Here is a 14,176-nt window from a genome sequence, read left to right on the forward strand (position 1 = left end):
TTACAAATATGCTTACAACAACAACTGAACCATAGTGCTAAATTTTTTCTCCGCAATTCTATACACCAAACCCACATATAAAGGGATAGATAATACCATATTACATAGACTCTATGCTATATATTCTATGTACAATTATTACGATCGTTAAGATCGGTCTTATGATATAATGTGTTATTATTATGATGCGCATCTTTATTTTTCGAAATAAATATTGGATATTTTGCTATTAGGCAAAATGTAAAAGTTGCTTTGTTTTCTAAGATAAAATCTAAGATTAAGGTAAGTTTTTCAAATTAGTGGTCGATAATCTTCGTCCGTCTTTCGACTTCCAATACAAGTTCGGAAAATTTGGAATCGGCACTTTTCTACATTGAGTGAAAAATACAAGTTTAGCAAAGATGGTTCCATAAATATGGCCAACGCTGTATACAGGTATGAGTCTCTTAATTAAATAACCAAACTTTTAGCGGTGCATTCGCATGCAACGGTTGACATTCTTAAAAAGTCATCCAACATAATAAAAATCAAAATGCGTGAAATGCACTCAGCGCGTCTACAAAGAGTGGCAAAATTTCCAACTCACATTCTAAGTCATAACTTCAAGAACTTTAGGCAAATAAAGATGCTAAAGCTAAACATAAGCGATTCTTTCTTGCTATTATGTATAGTAGCATTCCAGAGTATATACGCGAAGAACGGATCTACTAAGGATAACCACCAACCGCAGTCCGCTGGGCATGTAACCACACCCAGTCCAGAATGGTTAGAGTATCAACGCGAACGCTTCAGTAATGCGAAAGATGTAGAGACATTGAGAAAAATGCTTGATCCAGCTTCGAAACTGCTTGAAACCAAAAAAGTTCAGACTGATGATCTAACAGCAATTCCTAGGATACACAGCACGAGAGAGCAAGGAGCACCGAAACTAGAAAAAGAAAATGTATATAATGAGGCCACGGTTGAAGAAGTGCCAAATGAACCCAAGCATAAAGATGAAATGGATGATGTTGAAAATACAGACGAAAGCAATGAGATGAGATCCAAAGCGGAAAATACCAATGTGCTTTCACATGTCATAAAAGGCATACAATATCCGACGCTGCGAGGGTTTATAAACTTTCTGAAAACTGTACAGCGCAGATGGGTCAAACAATCAAAATTAACTTTCGAACAAAAACTTAACACATTAAAGAACTTGAAAAACAAAATGATGCATTTGATAGGTAACATTTAATCAAATAATGTCTATAATTCAAATATAAAGAAAAAATACTTTTAAGAACACATTTTTATTTAATCATTATAGAGGATCAATTTAGTATGATTTGGACACCCAAGGTTCATATGCGCCGCCGACGTGGTTTATTGGAAGAATCAAATCTCAACTTTCCTCCTGAGGCAGCTTTAATCAGCATAAATTTCTTGACCTTTGCTGTGTTTTTGATCAAACTGGTGATGGTAAGTATTTGAAAATAACCTTTTACCAGAAAACTTTTTAAAACTTTCGTCTCTCTTTATGCCCCTTCCTGATACAGCAAGTGGTGCATATCATTAAGAGTAAACACTATACTCTTAGCGGATTTGGATTCACATCTGCCGGTACAATGACTAAATCTACATAATCAGCTTCATAAGAATATCCTTATTTCAGATAGTTTTTTTTTATATTAATTTTATTAAATCAGTACTCATATATTGACAATTAGTCACGTATTTTTATTTAATTTAAAATTATATTTGATTTCCATTCTTCCATTACGCTGTATTCAATTTTTTATAACTAATTAAAAGATTTTGAAAAAAAAAATTTATTTAAACTATGTCTGTTTAAGATTTTTGTGCAATAAAAATTGTGGATAATACATTTAAAATTAATTTAATTAATTACTTTTCCTGTAAATATTAGAAATCATTTTGACGACTACTTGGTATTCATTTAAGTAACCACTCAAATTGGCAGACAATTCTTACGTCACTAATGTCATTTTCTTCACGTGTTGCCCATTGTTGTTTTACAAACTTTGTTACTCTCATATAGTTTATTAAAATAAATTGAAATATAACAAATAAATTGAATTATGAAGGAAAAAGCGACTATCGAGAAGGTCTATCCTCGCAAACGCAACGCAGCAATGCCTACATTGTGTAAGTTTCTCACAGACACTAAATCAATATGGAACCAATTTTTGAGTGAAAATATTTTCAGTGAAATTTCAAAATGGTCAATTAGGAGCCGTAAGCAAGGAGGCTACGCAATTCACTCGCCTAATGCAAAAGCGTGGTAAGGAATCGAACGCCAATATTGCAATGGTGACTGCCAATGACCAAATTTACCATGGAGCCATGGATGTTGGTGAGGCAGCAGCCCTCACAGATACGTACATCTGTGTACGTAATAAAATAACAAATAAGGTATTTATTGTATATAAAAAATTGGTTTTGTTTTTAATGTAATTTTGTATAAACTTTATGAATTCGAACAGACTCGTATTATTCCCATTGAACAAGCTACACTCAGCAATCACATCTTCAATACTCTCGAACAGAAACCTTTACCAACATTGACGGTCGAACACACCAAAGCTGTGCTCATGAAACAATTTGGTGGTAGAAAAGCTGCTCGTTTTGCAGCTAATCAAGAAAACAATAAAGTGAATGTCGAGGTATTGAAGAATGATTTGGATAACACTGTGCGTGAAACCGAGTTCAACAATGAAGGTGAAGAACAAACCGATAAACAACACAATTTCGATATTTTACGACCTAAATTCAATAAAGATGCAAAAAAAGTGGAAGAAATTTATGATGTGCACGATATTGTGTCTAAAGATTTACTCGAGCGTCTAGATGAGGAGTCGAAAGTGGTATACTCTACATCAGTGGATAAACTACCGTAAGTTTTAACGACATATTAACTTCAGTCAAGTAATATTAAAGAGTTGTTTGTTTCACAGAATACAGTCGGAATACTTGTGCAAATGCATTAAAAGTATACAAGATAAGACGCCAACGCCGGAGGGATTTTTGCATTTGAAATTAATTATATACATGGACTGTTTGCTAAATTTGCTCAAAAGCCGCGCACGTTCGATCAAATCAATCGAACTATCCGGAATCACAGAAAAGGCGGAAAATGATGTACGCACACGATTTTCAGATCCAAATTCGAAACCTTTGTAAGTTCTTCAAAACCGCGAGACTAATTTTGAATATATTTTAAATAAATACATTTTATCTTTTTTAGTTCTCGCACTTCACACACCTCGGAAAAAGCTTTATGCTATTTTATAGTTCTTGCATTGATAATCAGCGAAAATTTCACCGTGGACTTGAATGTATTGGCACAGGAGCTGTGTGTTTCAAAAGTCAAATTGGTGAAGTTTGCACACATTGTGCATGCCGTACGATCCGCAAAGACCGATTTCTTGACCTTACGTTTGCCCAGCAAAATGACTGCCTTGCCAGGCGCATTTAGTAGGAAATCAAAAAAATAATCACTTACATTTGCATATTTCTGTAAAGTCTTGAGCCTTAGTAATTTCTTAAATATAAACAATTAGATATAAAAACTACACACATTGTTACTTCTCTTTGCCACATTTATGTTCGGTTATTTAGACAAAATAAATCAGAAAGCACACTCGTTAGAACTTTATATAAATTGTATGTATTTTTAAAAATCACTTAATTCTTTTGGTTTCCTTTAATGTGACTGTTAAAGAAATGGAAATAACTCAAAAAAGAAAGCCTATTTTTGGCGGTTTTCTCATTACATCTTGTGGTATAATCAGAAAGTCAATGAAAAAAGAAGTTACGATACGAATGTCACAATATATTTGAGTAAAAAATGTCGTAATATATTTGGTTATGTATACTATTCAAAATGGAAATTAACAACATAAAAGCATACATACCACGGTATGTACATAGCTTTAAGCTTATGTACATACAAACACGCGACGAAACTCCAAGGTCAACAATTATGAATTTTAACTACCTTGGTATGATTCATGAGCAGAAACCTGAAGTGTCAATAAAATAAATAATTGCGCATATTTATGTTTGTACGTATGTATGTGGATAAGTTAAAATGTGTAAAGTTGACTCACTTCTTCAGAGGCAACAACTAATTCATTATCATTAAAACAAACATAAAATAAAAACAATATTTTAGTTTGAATATTAGTGTTTTATTATCATTTTTTAGATGCAAAGCCTTAATTATTTATGTATACATATATGTATGTGGTTATTCAGAAATAAATGGCATAATCCCAAGCACTAAGATTTCAATGTTTTATCGAAAACTAAAAATATTGGAATTCCTAGTAGTAAATATTTTAGTTTTTAATGTAAAGTACGCGCTTACATATACATATACATATTTATGGTACCCTCTATAAAAATACATTTTCTGCGATTCGAATTTTTTATTCAAAGCTGCACTTATTGAACATTCATAAAATCAGTACTCACATCACCCCAACTATATTTTTATTAATTTTTAAGGCCCTAATCATTTTTTTTTTTTTTTGTAGTTTTAACAACTTATGCAGCTATAAAAGGAATTAACACATTTTTTTATTATAAGCTCTCTCTGGTCAGAGTAAAAAATCGATTTGATAATTGAATTCAAAAGGTTGTAATAAGCATTTATCGGGATCTTGGATTGAGAATGTTAAAGGTTTCTATAGTATTTACTGTTTTACTTTCTTTTGGTGTTCGCCGAAAACAACTAAAAGTCTGTACCCTCCCCTGGCTGTAGCCACTTTTGGCATCACCTCGATATCAGCTTATCCTCATCACTTCTTAAACGGCCAGACCGAACACAGATACAATACAATACATAGTTTTATTCTCCCAACGCACGGTGCAGCTGCCATCTGTGTCATTGTTCCAATAACAAGAACTGGCTGTATGTAGACCGGCACCATTCTTTTGCATTATCATCGATGTGACAATGTATTTGTATGGTTTTTGTTCCTTGGTTAGCACGCTAAGGCAGTTCTCCACAACTTGTCCCGTCCAGTTGTTTACCTTGTCGTGTTGGTAGGCGTTGCCGCCGATGGTGTTCTCAATTGCATCCTTAATTATCTTGCTTACGTCGTCCACAATAAATTGGCTTTCATCGCGCGCTTCTTCCATGGTAAATAATATATTTTTGTTTCAACTCGCTTATAATTATTTAGATTCTATAGTTGATTTCTATATATTTGTTAGCAAATTGTGTGAATTCTTGCAAATTATTTCGAAAATTCCGGAATTTGCAGCTTGAAAAAATTATAGCGTTTCTTTACTTTTGCTTTCTCTAAATTGACGTTTTCCTTTTTCTGAATGTCTTTAGAGATGCCACACGTTTTCACACTTGCTACGATTGATCATAAACTTATTATGCAAATTCACTTTCGCACTTTTAATCAAAAATTTATTAAATAGAATAGCTAAAGTCTCGACTGCACTATTTAAATCTATAGAGTAACTTGTACACAAAACATATTTAAAACCATAATTAAAAACTTAAACAGTAAGAAAAAGTTGGCATCGCCAAAAGCGTTTTGCAATTCTTTGACATTTATATCGGTTTTACCCGATTTTAATATTTGCAAATTGTTTTTGGAAAAAATATGGTGATACCGGACCGAAAAAATTAACCTGATTTGGAATCGATAACAAATAATCCCTTAATATAAATAATTATTAACAAAATACTAAATAAACTAAAAATATATTAAGTTACTAATTATAGTACTTTTTTATGAAAAATTAGTTTTCAAATAAATTTGTATTTCCATCTGATTAAATGAAATATCAGTCAAACAGTGCTCAGCAACCCTAAAGACAGTACCAGCTAATATAAGAAGTGCATTTTACATTCTCTGTTGTTCTAAATTATTTAATAAGCATAGAAATATTTATTATAATTTACAATGAGCACATCAGCTTTTTATAACGCTGCAGAGGAAGTAATAGAAAGAGAAGTTGAATTGGAAAAGGACGAAATCACACCTCCCTTTGAGCAGGTTTGGAATGGCACCCTACTAAAGATTTGCTGGGGATGGATTCGACAAAATGGATACAAACGAGTAAATATATTGGCCATTTAATGAACTAAACAAAATTAACTGTATTCAACTTCATTAGGTTTGTCTGCAATTCCCTGATCATTACCTACCACATAGCGACGAAATAAGTGATAGTCTTAAAGCTTTGTTCACTCCCAATAGTGGGTCGGCGGATATAAAGCTTTTTATATTAGCCGATACCTCCTATGGTAGTTGTTGCGTGGATGAGGTAAATTGCGATCTTAAGTAATACAAACCTGAATCGCATTAACAAAAATCTTATTTAGATTGCCGCAGGACATGTGGAAGCGGATAGCTTGATACATTTCGGTAACGCTTGTCGTAGTAGAGTGTCTCGTCTTCCGGTGTTGTATATGTATCCTCAGTATCCTTTTAATTTGAAAAATTTTATGGATAAGTTGCCTACAATAGCTGAAACTATCAATGGAAAAGTCGTATATATATACCTTGATATCGGTTATCATCACTTGTTAGACAAACGTGTTGACGAAGCGGATGAAGACTCGTTATGCTGTGAGTAATTAAATAGTAGCTTTGTGAATTGAATCCATATGAAAATTTATTTAGATAAATTAAAGGAAATACTGCCATGCAAGGAATTATTCGTTGAGGCATATCCTCCAGCAGAAGATGCAGTAGAGCAGAAACATCCAAGTGATCCAATCTGTCTTTTCGTGGGTTCTGAAAATGCGAGATTTTCCAACATATCGATCACAACACAAGGTATTTTAATTTTTCTTTTACAACATTTTTCATTGAACTTTTTCTAATGCATTTGCTTGCAGCTTCGCAATGGTTTATCTATGAACCCAATAATAATAGTTTGCTCGAAAAAAATCCGTTAACTGCCCAATACATCCGTCGACGATATCATTATATAGAAAAATGTAAAGACGCTCAAACGCTGGGACTAATTGTGGCCACACTCACAGCAGAAGGGTATTTGAAAATTGTTTCACGCTTACAAGAAATGGCTAAAGCTCGTGGCATAAAGACGCAGATTATCTCAGTGGGACGAATTAATCCCGCTAAATTGGCAAATTTTTTGGAAATCGATTGTTTCGTACTGATTGGATGCCCTTTCAATAATATGTATAATTCCAAAGAGTACTACAAACCCATTGTTTCAGTGTTCGAAGCGGAAATGGCACTCAATCCAGCATGGCATATGAAATATCCCGAAGCATATGTAACCGATTTCAAAAAATTGCTACCAGAGGGTGAAAAATTTTTGGCATTTAATCCTGCAGATCAACAGGAACAAGACGTCAGTCTAATAAGTGGTCGTGTTCGCGGCAATAACACTGAGAATGCTACGGAGGAGGGAGCAGCAGCGCTAAGTGAACAACAACAGGCTCTTACGGGAAAGGGAAAGATGGAAGTGATGACCAGTAACACTGGTCTCACATTTGAAGACCGCACTTGGAAAGGGCTTGATCCAGCACTGGGAAACACAGAGCCGGCCAAGATAGAGAAAGGACTCAGTGGTATTCCAACCAATTATACACATGACTAGTTCCATTATTTTTAAATACATGTATATTTACGATTAATTTTAGTTTTCTAAACAATTTTTTTCCTCCGGGAATTTTTATCAGAATAAAGGGCTGCTCAATGACATCATTGGATTTTGTTTTTGTAATTGATAATGTATTATGAAAAATTCGGTTATATATGTAAGTTAAGCTGTAACTGGACACTCAAATATTTATTACGACACTGTCTTACACTGAAAATTTGTAATTCATTTCAAAGTATTCTCGTTTTCACCATTGGCTATTTCCACTCAGATAGTTTTATTTTTATTTCTTTCAATTACACTACGTTGCTCGAAGCAATTTTTCGTTTATTCAAATGAATTAGACTCTCAACCAGTACATCGATGAGCGAATTCTGTTGTATTCAGGCAGGTTCTCGACGGGGCCGACGGCAGCTACGGCGGGGCATCTGTCATAAATGTATTTCATTGCTACATCACGTACATTGCTGACATTTACGGCATCGATGCGTTGTTCCAATTCGTGCAAAGGAATACGGCGGTTGTAGCACAGCATTTGGCGACCAATATCTTCACAGATAGGTGTGGTGCCATCAAGTTGGAGCAACATGTTTGTCTTCAACAAGTTCTTGGCACGCTCAACTTCGGCTTCAGTTACCATGGTGCAGAGACGCATCCATTCAGTTTGGACATTGAATAACATATCCTCGCACTGCAATGGGTCACAGACGAAGTAGATACCCCACAATCCGGTGTCCTTGTAGCAGGTATTGAAGGATTGGAAACTATGGCATAAATCTGAAAAAAAAAAATAAAATTATTTGTTCATATATTGCTTGAATTTCTAAAACTTACTGTCCTCAGCACTGGCACGTGCCAAGTTGGAAGCGTTATTGACGCCACCACCTTGGGAACGGTCCCAAGCACCAATCAAAGTATTAGCCACCATCAAGGGGATGTTATCCTGATCTGTCCAACCACAACCTTCCACAGCAATAGCAACATGTGCAAGGGGCAATGAATCGTCACGAACACGCACTTCTGAACCGGTGAAGCGGCATGGTGTTACAACTGGAGGTTTGCCATCATAAGTATTTTCCAAACCACACAGATTGCTTTGAGCCAATTTTACTAGTTCATCATGCTTGACACCACCGGCACCAGAAAGCACAATACGCGAGGCTTTGTAATGAGTTGAAATATAATCGGTAAGATCTTGTTTTCCAATGCACCTGGTTAAAGAACAAAATGTCGTAAGTTAATATAGTCTGGTCTTATTAAATTATTTAATTCTTACTTAATATTCTTAGTGGGTCCCAGAATGGTTTGTCCCAAGGGGGTTCCTTGGTATGCGGTGGCATGTAAATGATCGAACACCACTTCTTGCAAGTTGCTTTCAACTTCTTGCATTTCACGTAAAATTACAGATCGTTCGCGTTCGATTTCAGATTCACCCAATTTTGAATTTTGGATGATATCAGCCAAGATTTCCACAGCTTTTGGTACATCCTTCGACAGACACTTAGCGTAGAACACAGTTTGCTCGCGAGATGTATAGGCATTCAAATGAGCACCCAAATTTTCAACTTCTAATTCCAAATCGGTTTGGGAACGTTTAGCGGTACCCTAATACACACAAAATTTAATATTTTTGGAAATATTTTTTATTAGATTTGAAATCAAATCTTACTTTGAAAGCCATGTGTTCCAAGAAGTGTGCAACACCATTGTTCTTTTCGTTTTCGGAACGTGAACCTGCATCAATCCACAGACCAACAGTAGCAGTCGCTGCTCCGGAATCTTCGCTAGCAACACGTAGACCATTATCCAAACGAGTCACCTGGGTGGCTGGAATATTCACGAGGGTTTTCTTAAGGCTTGCTGTTGCCTTGTAGCGCTATCATGAAATTAGACAATAACCGACGAAAATCAATATACATACGACACATAACCTCAAATATAAAGTATTACTTTACACATAAAGTGTTAAATAACATTTCAGTTGAAAATCATATTGCACAAATATTTTTATAATGATATCTAATATAATTGGAAAAAGTCTATGTGTGGTTCGAATGTTTTATCACTTTTTCACATTACGTAATGCTAAGGAACCTATTTTACGCACACTTTTTAAAAATCACTTACTTTTAAAAGCTCAGCTCCCCTAGAGAGCTGGCGTAAATTTTGTGAAACAGAGAGCACTCGCAACGCCATTGTTTCAATTAATTTTTTAAATGAATTTGCTTAAATTTTATTAAACAATTCGCCCTCGACGATCTTACATGAACCAGACAGGCAATTGGGCTTGAAGTTGGCTGCTTTTCTCGTAAAAAATTATATTGTCAAAATGGGGTACGTTAAGTCAATGCCAGAACTATTGCAAATGTCATATGTTGTTATTATTGCTTTTCACTTGTTCTTCCACTTTCTTCGACGACAACAAAACAAATTTGACATTTGTACACTCGAGCAGGATTTTTCTACACGAATTTAAAAGAGTTTATAGTGAATGAAGTTTTTGAAAAATTCTGCTGAACGGGTAATCAAATTTACAATTGAAAGTTAAAAAAGAGTAAAGTGTTTATGCAAAGTTCGTTTGAGGTACTGGAATACGATTGCTTGAAATGGCTGGGAATTTCTGGCAGAGTTCTCACTCGCAGCAGTGGATACTAGATCGGCAGGACCTCATACGCGAGAGACAATATGATCTGCAAGTGCTTAGTGAGGATGAGTATCAAAAGATATTCATTTTCTTCGCTAACGTCATACAAGTACTGGGCGAACAATTGAAGCTACGGCAACAGGTTATTGCTACAGCGACTGTTTACTTCAAACGATTCTATGCACGAAACTCTCTAAAAAACATCGATCCATTATTGTTGGCTCCTACGTGCATATTGCTCGCTTCTAAGGTAGAGGAATTCGGGGTTATATCAAATTCCCGTTTAATCACTATTTGTCAGTCTGTGATCAAATCGAAATTCAGCTACGCCTATACACAAGAGTTCCCTTATCGGACAAATCATGTTTTGGAGTGCGAATTCTATTTGCTTGAAAACTTGGACTGCTGTTTAATTGTCTATCAACCATATCGTCCACTACTGCAATTAGTACAAGATATGGGACAGGAGGAGCAATTGCTAACTCTAAGCTGGCGCATAGTCAATGATTCTTTGCGTACAGATGTATGCTTGCTATATCCTCCGTACCAGGTAAACTTTAAAACAAAATTAGTGATATACCGATATTGATATATTGCCTTTATTTATGTTTAAGATTGCGATCGCGTGTTTACAAATTGCTTGCGTTATACTGCAAAAGGACTCTATGAAGACCTGGTTTGCCGAACTCAATGTGGACTTGGAAAAAGTGCAAGAAATTGTGCGTGCAATTGTAAATCTTTACGAACTCTGGAAGGATTGGAAAGAAAAAGACGAAATACAAATGCTTTTGAGTAAAATTCCAAAACCGAAACCTGCGCCTCAACGATAACTTACAGGCCGAGAGCAGTGAATTCCGATTCTAACTTTTTTAATAATATACAATTTAAGTAATTGTGTTTCTATAAGTGAAAAATGTATTCTGGTAATTATTTATATTAAACATTTATATAGTGTATAAACTCAAAGATGTTTTAAAGATACTTTGTTTTCCCACTTGCGAATTTGGTGTTAAGTATTTTTGCTTTATCAACAATCTGCTTTGTTTGGTTTTTGTCGATTTTGTTCAATTTCAAATCTACGTCACGACTAAATGGTCGTCGCTCGGGCTTAGCTCCTGCAGCGGCCAGTTCCTTTTCCTGTGAATTTGTGTAATAAAATTATCTATAGTAATTGTACCGAGTAAAAAACTTACTTTTTTCTTTTGCTCCTTTCGTAACTTCTTTTGGTGCATTTCAACTAACGACTCATCTCTCTTGTGTTGCTTCTTGTGTTTCTTTGCAATACGCGCTTGCTCTTCATCACGTTGCTTTTCATAAGCATCTTCAGCACTTCGCTTCAATGCCTCAGCCGTAGTAGTGGCCTTTGTTGTACTCGTGGAAGGCTTGGTTTCATCGTTCGGAGTTTTAGTCCAAGAGGAACTACATAAATATTAAAAATACGAAAAGCTACTAATTTATATTTTAAAGTTTTACGAAATAAAAGTATACGTACCGGTCGCTAAAGTCTGGTCTCTCCTTTCCTTGATGAAACGTTCGTTTCATGTTCGAAAGCGCCGCTAAACCTCCCTTTAGTCCAACCGCTGGCAATTCCAACATCCATTCCTCACGTACGTTCGCGTCTGTTGTATTACCGGTTGTACCTTCAATGCCTGCGATTTTGAGTTCCAAAGCCCGTTGCTCTAATTCTATTTGTGTTGTACTCATTTTTGGTAAGCCTTCAGAATCGTTGAGTACAGGCATAGGCCCAAATGAAAAATCAATGTCTTCGTTTTCACCATCACCCACTGTAGTAGCCGCATCAACCTTCTCACATATTTCGGAAGATTTGATTTCTGCGCTCTCAACTGAATTTAAAAATTCACTTGGGAGTGAAGGACCTATTAACATTCTCTCAGTTTTTATATCTGCTTTAAGTAAATGAGGTGGTAAGGCTGGACCAAAGGCATCTACACTTGCATCGGTTGTCCCATTTTTTGTATCCAAACTTAGAGGAGGTGGCGTGGGCTCTACTTGACATTGTTCTCGATGATAATGCTTTTTGTCCTTGTGTTTTTTCTCCTTCTTGTTCTTTTTCTTGTGCTTCTTTTTCTCTGACTTCCTTTTGAGTTTCTTACTTTTCTTATGCTTATAGTGCTCCTCCGATGATGCAGATGAACCCGAGTCACTGGACATTTTGATTAATATTCAATTATTTTCTTCAATATTTGCCAGTATCAGTCTATTGAACGAAATGAAACAAGAAGTAAAACTGCATTAATGTCTTCAGTTGTAAATTATATGCACTTTATTGCACTAAATAGTTAAGAATGCTAAAAAATAGTTAACAAATATTTGCATTTACAAATATATCTCATAGCCAATTTTTAGTTTGCAGATTTACATTGTTGAAATCCTAATGTATCTTAAATTATTAAATGCTTTTAACAATAAAGTCTTGAAATAACCACTTTTTATAAATTAGAAGAAACTGCTTGTATAAATACTTGAGCTTTTAAAGCAAAATATTGCCAGTAACTTTCAGTTTGATAACTTTGGCATAGTTCCACCAATATAAGTATTGTATACTTTGACCAACTAAGAAAAGGTCTTCAGCGCCTTACGATAGCTGTAAATGAGCGATTTGAATAGGCCTGCGCTGGGGATATTCTTTATTGACTGAGTAATGCTGCTGCGCCACACTATGTCATTCACCGAAGTTTGGACAAGCTCGAGAAGATTGTGAGATTCCGCCAGGTGTGGCACAATTTTCATATAATCCCCTCTAAATGCTGAATTTCGCACAATACGCTTTTGCAATTCACTCGGTGCATTGCGCAGATGATGTATTCTAGCTAATAACGATTTGTCCTGTTCAAACTGCACTATGGTTTTATTAGTTCCTATTTCTTTGGCATTGAAATCGGCAGCCACATAGTCAGTTAAATTTTGCATCACTGGATAATACAAATCCAAAAAATCTTTTTCTTGAGCCAAGACAATATTGCGCACCTTTTGCTTATTCTCACCGAATAACATACGAAAATCCCCTTTATAACTTAGACTGGAAATAGTGTGGAATAGTTGATAGGAAGTGAACTGTTGCGGTAGTAATAGTAGCGCTACTTGAAACGCGCTCATTAAGTTTTTCGCTAACGCTTCGTTCAATTCGTCGTCACCATTCGTTGGTACCAATTCGCTCACAGGTTTTTGTAGGCGACCGGCAAGGTACAAATATCGCCAATTCAATAAATCATCCAGTAGATGCTCTCGTGAGACAATGCCGTACTTAATCGTTACGTTAATATCGTCCAAAGGCACTAACGTATTGAAGTAAACTCTAGCACCTAAATGCTCCTGGTAATTCATGATAAAACGAGGTCCCAACAGTTGCAGCATTGAGTAGTGACTTTCCTGACGATTAATATTTTCAGCATGCCATCCCAGAGGATCACGTACACAAAATATTAGGTCAATTACGTTATTTTTTTGTTTAGAAATTTTCTCATAGCCAACTTGCTGCTTGACACCGCTACCATAGGCGAAAACATACGAGAGACCACCACGAGGAAATCGCGCCAAAATTTCTTTGAAAACCCCCATTTGAGTAATTTAATAGAATGCGTGCTCTTTACCGATGCAAAAAGTTGAGAAACGGACTCCGTTTATTTGTTTATAAATTCGGCTCCTTTTAGAATTTTTAGATATCCTTTACGTTTTTGTGTTGTGGGAAAAAAACAATTAAAGAAGAAGCATGACATCAGCTGAACGTTAAGAGATGCCTTTTAATCAACTAAAATCCTCTAAAAATATATAAGTGAAACAATTTTACAAATTAATATCGTTGTAATTGTTTTCAAAATTTATTTCTTAGATTGACCTTTTTTAAAATAAATTTAAACTTAAAATTTCATTAATTTAATCCATATTTGTTAATGAGTGGCATCACGT

The 14,176-nt window shown here is 35.3% G+C and overlaps 8 protein-coding genes across 9 annotated transcripts; 4 read left to right on the top strand and 4 right to left on the bottom strand.

The window, feature by feature from the left end:
* Nucleotides 1-140: 140 nt before the first annotated feature.
* On the top strand, nucleotides 141-1,837 carry LOC105218309 (uncharacterized). Its single transcript, XM_011193823.3, has 3 exons — nucleotides 141-1,226; nucleotides 1,310-1,461; nucleotides 1,539-1,837. Exons 1-3 carry the CDS (start codon nucleotides 533-535, stop codon nucleotides 1,623-1,625), a joined length of 933 nt encoding a protein of 310 aa, XP_011192125.2. The 5' UTR covers nucleotides 141-532; the 3' UTR covers nucleotides 1,626-1,837.
* Nucleotides 1,838-1,981: 144 nt separating this feature from the next.
* On the top strand, nucleotides 1,982-4,832 carry Rpa49_0 (DNA-directed RNA polymerase I subunit RPA49). Its single transcript, XM_011193810.3, has 5 exons — nucleotides 1,982-2,148; nucleotides 2,210-2,415; nucleotides 2,487-2,896; nucleotides 2,958-3,179; nucleotides 3,248-4,832. The coding sequence occupies exons 1-5, from the start codon at nucleotides 2,082-2,084 to the stop codon at nucleotides 3,495-3,497; spliced, it is 1,155 nt and encodes a 384-aa protein (XP_011192112.1). The 5' UTR covers nucleotides 1,982-2,081; the 3' UTR covers nucleotides 3,498-4,832.
* Nucleotides 4,172-5,330, bottom strand: LOC105218295 (dynein light chain Tctex-type). Its single transcript, XM_011193798.3, has one exon. It carries the CDS (start codon nucleotides 5,146-5,148, stop codon nucleotides 4,813-4,815), a length of 336 nt encoding a protein of 111 aa, XP_011192100.1. The 5' UTR covers nucleotides 5,149-5,330; the 3' UTR covers nucleotides 4,172-4,812.
* A 380-nt stretch (nucleotides 5,331-5,710) lies between these two features.
* LOC105218289 (2-(3-amino-3-carboxypropyl)histidine synthase subunit 2) lies at nucleotides 5,711-7,709 on the top strand. Its single transcript, XM_011193786.3, has 5 exons — nucleotides 5,711-6,086; nucleotides 6,145-6,294; nucleotides 6,353-6,599; nucleotides 6,654-6,809; nucleotides 6,872-7,709. Exons 1-5 carry the CDS (start codon nucleotides 5,931-5,933, stop codon nucleotides 7,600-7,602), a joined length of 1,440 nt encoding a protein of 479 aa, XP_011192088.1. The 5' UTR covers nucleotides 5,711-5,930; the 3' UTR covers nucleotides 7,603-7,709.
* Nucleotides 7,710-7,843: 134 nt separating this feature from the next.
* LOC105218281 (mitochondrial-processing peptidase subunit beta) lies at nucleotides 7,844-9,902 on the bottom strand. Its single transcript, XM_011193773.3, has 5 exons — nucleotides 9,733-9,902; nucleotides 9,275-9,481; nucleotides 8,882-9,210; nucleotides 8,440-8,816; nucleotides 7,844-8,382 (listed from the first exon to the last, which is right to left on the bottom strand). Exons 1-5 carry the CDS (start codon nucleotides 9,799-9,801, stop codon nucleotides 7,946-7,948), a joined length of 1,419 nt encoding a protein of 472 aa, XP_011192075.1. The 5' UTR covers nucleotides 9,802-9,902; the 3' UTR covers nucleotides 7,844-7,945.
* An 88-nt stretch (nucleotides 9,903-9,990) lies between these two features.
* LOC105218268 (cyclin-C) lies at nucleotides 9,991-11,215 on the top strand. Of its 2 annotated transcripts, XM_054225438.1 has the most exons (3): nucleotides 9,991-10,126; nucleotides 10,189-10,799; nucleotides 10,864-11,215. In XM_054225438.1, exons 2-3 carry the CDS (start codon nucleotides 10,212-10,214, stop codon nucleotides 11,077-11,079), a joined length of 804 nt encoding a protein of 267 aa, XP_054081413.1. In that variant the 5' UTR covers nucleotides 9,991-10,126; nucleotides 10,189-10,211; the 3' UTR covers nucleotides 11,080-11,215. The 2 variants fall into 2 exon arrangements, with proteins under 2 accessions (XP_054081413.1, XP_011192026.1); XM_011193724.3 differs by having other exon boundaries at nucleotides 10,119-10,799.
* Nucleotides 11,142-14,003, bottom strand: LOC105218277 (GPALPP motifs-containing protein 1). The gene is made up of 4 exons (XM_011193759.3): nucleotides 13,861-14,003; nucleotides 11,742-12,467; nucleotides 11,443-11,668; nucleotides 11,142-11,386 (listed from the first exon to the last, which is right to left on the bottom strand). The coding sequence occupies exons 2-4, from the start codon at nucleotides 12,419-12,421 to the stop codon at nucleotides 11,222-11,224; spliced, it is 1,071 nt and encodes a 356-aa protein (XP_011192061.2). The 5' UTR covers nucleotides 12,422-12,467; nucleotides 13,861-14,003; the 3' UTR covers nucleotides 11,142-11,221.
* Nucleotides 12,513-13,863, bottom strand: LOC105218272 (phosphatidate cytidylyltransferase, mitochondrial). Its single transcript, XM_011193751.3, has one exon. The coding sequence runs from the start codon at nucleotides 13,826-13,828 to the stop codon at nucleotides 12,824-12,826; it is 1,005 nt and encodes a 334-aa protein (XP_011192053.1). The 5' UTR covers nucleotides 13,829-13,863; the 3' UTR covers nucleotides 12,513-12,823.
* Nucleotides 14,004-14,176: the final 173 nt, after the last annotated feature.

The sequence above is a fragment of the Zeugodacus cucurbitae genome, chromosome 2, assembly GCF_028554725.1.
Source record: "Zeugodacus cucurbitae isolate PBARC_wt_2022May chromosome 2, idZeuCucr1.2, whole genome shotgun sequence".
In the NCBI taxonomy this organism is placed as follows: domain Eukaryota; kingdom Metazoa; phylum Arthropoda; class Insecta; order Diptera; family Tephritidae; genus Zeugodacus; species Zeugodacus cucurbitae.

What these genes read in the sequence shown, in the direction of transcription:
- LOC105218309 (XM_011193823.3), top strand. Translation starts at nt 533, where the DNA reads ATGCGTGAAATGCACTCAGCGCGTCTACAAAGAGTGGCAAAATTTCCA. An exon ending in CAAAATGATGCATTTGATAG is followed by an intron (nt 1,227 to 1,309) that starts GTAACATTTAAT and finishes TAATCATTATAG; the next exon opens with AGGATCAATTTAGTATGATT. An exon ending in TTTTGATCAAACTGGTGATG is followed by an intron (nt 1,462 to 1,538) that starts GTAAGTATTTGA and finishes TTCCTGATACAG; the next exon opens with CAAGTGGTGCATATCATTAA.
- Rpa49_0 (XM_011193810.3), top strand. Translation starts at nt 2,082, where the DNA reads ATGAAGGAAAAAGCGACTATCGAGAAGGTCTATCCTCGCAAACGCAAC. An exon ending in ACATCAGTGGATAAACTACC is followed by an intron (nt 2,897 to 2,957) that starts GTAAGTTTTAAC and finishes TTTGTTTCACAG; the next exon opens with AATACAGTCGGAATACTTGT. An exon ending in GATCCAAATTCGAAACCTTT is followed by an intron (nt 3,180 to 3,247) that starts GTAAGTTCTTCA and finishes TATCTTTTTTAG; the next exon opens with TTCTCGCACTTCACACACCT.
- LOC105218295 (XM_011193798.3), bottom strand. Translation starts at nt 5,148, where the DNA reads ATGGAAGAAGCGCGCGATGAAAGCCAATTTATTGTGGACGACGTAAGC.
- LOC105218289 (XM_011193786.3), top strand. Translation starts at nt 5,931, where the DNA reads ATGAGCACATCAGCTTTTTATAACGCTGCAGAGGAAGTAATAGAAAGA. An exon ending in GACAAAATGGATACAAACGA is followed by an intron (nt 6,087 to 6,144) that starts GTAAATATATTG and finishes CAACTTCATTAG; the next exon opens with GTTTGTCTGCAATTCCCTGA. An exon ending in CATATCGATCACAACACAAG is followed by an intron (nt 6,810 to 6,871) that starts GTATTTTAATTT and finishes ATTTGCTTGCAG; the next exon opens with CTTCGCAATGGTTTATCTAT.
- LOC105218281 (XM_011193773.3), bottom strand. Translation starts at nt 9,801, where the DNA reads ATGGCGTTGCGAGTGCTCTCTGTTTCACAAAATTTACGCCAGCTCTCT. An exon ending in GGGGAGCTGAGCTTTTAAAA is followed by an intron (nt 9,482 to 9,732) that starts GTAAGTGATTTT and finishes ATTTCATGATAG; the next exon opens with CGCTACAAGGCAACAGCAAG. An exon ending in GGACCCACTAAGAATATTAA is followed by an intron (nt 8,817 to 8,881) that starts GTAAGAATTAAA and finishes TTCTTTAACCAG; the next exon opens with GTGCATTGGAAAACAAGATC.
- LOC105218268 (XM_054225438.1), top strand. Translation starts at nt 10,212, where the DNA reads ATGGCTGGGAATTTCTGGCAGAGTTCTCACTCGCAGCAGTGGATACTA. An exon ending in TGCTATATCCTCCGTACCAG is followed by an intron (nt 10,800 to 10,863) that starts GTAAACTTTAAA and finishes TTTATGTTTAAG; the next exon opens with ATTGCGATCGCGTGTTTACA.
- LOC105218277 (XM_011193759.3), bottom strand. Translation starts at nt 12,421, where the DNA reads ATGTCCAGTGACTCGGGTTCATCTGCATCATCGGAGGAGCACTATAAG. An exon ending in AGACCAGACTTTAGCGACCG is followed by an intron (nt 11,669 to 11,741) that starts GTACGTATACTT and finishes ATATTTATGTAG; the next exon opens with TTCCTCTTGGACTAAAACTC. An exon ending in GAAAGGAGCAAAAGAAAAAA is followed by an intron (nt 11,387 to 11,442) that starts GTAAGTTTTTTA and finishes ACAAATTCACAG; the next exon opens with GAAAAGGAACTGGCCGCTGC.
- LOC105218272 (XM_011193751.3), bottom strand. Translation starts at nt 13,828, where the DNA reads ATGGGGGTTTTCAAAGAAATTTTGGCGCGATTTCCTCGTGGTGGTCTC.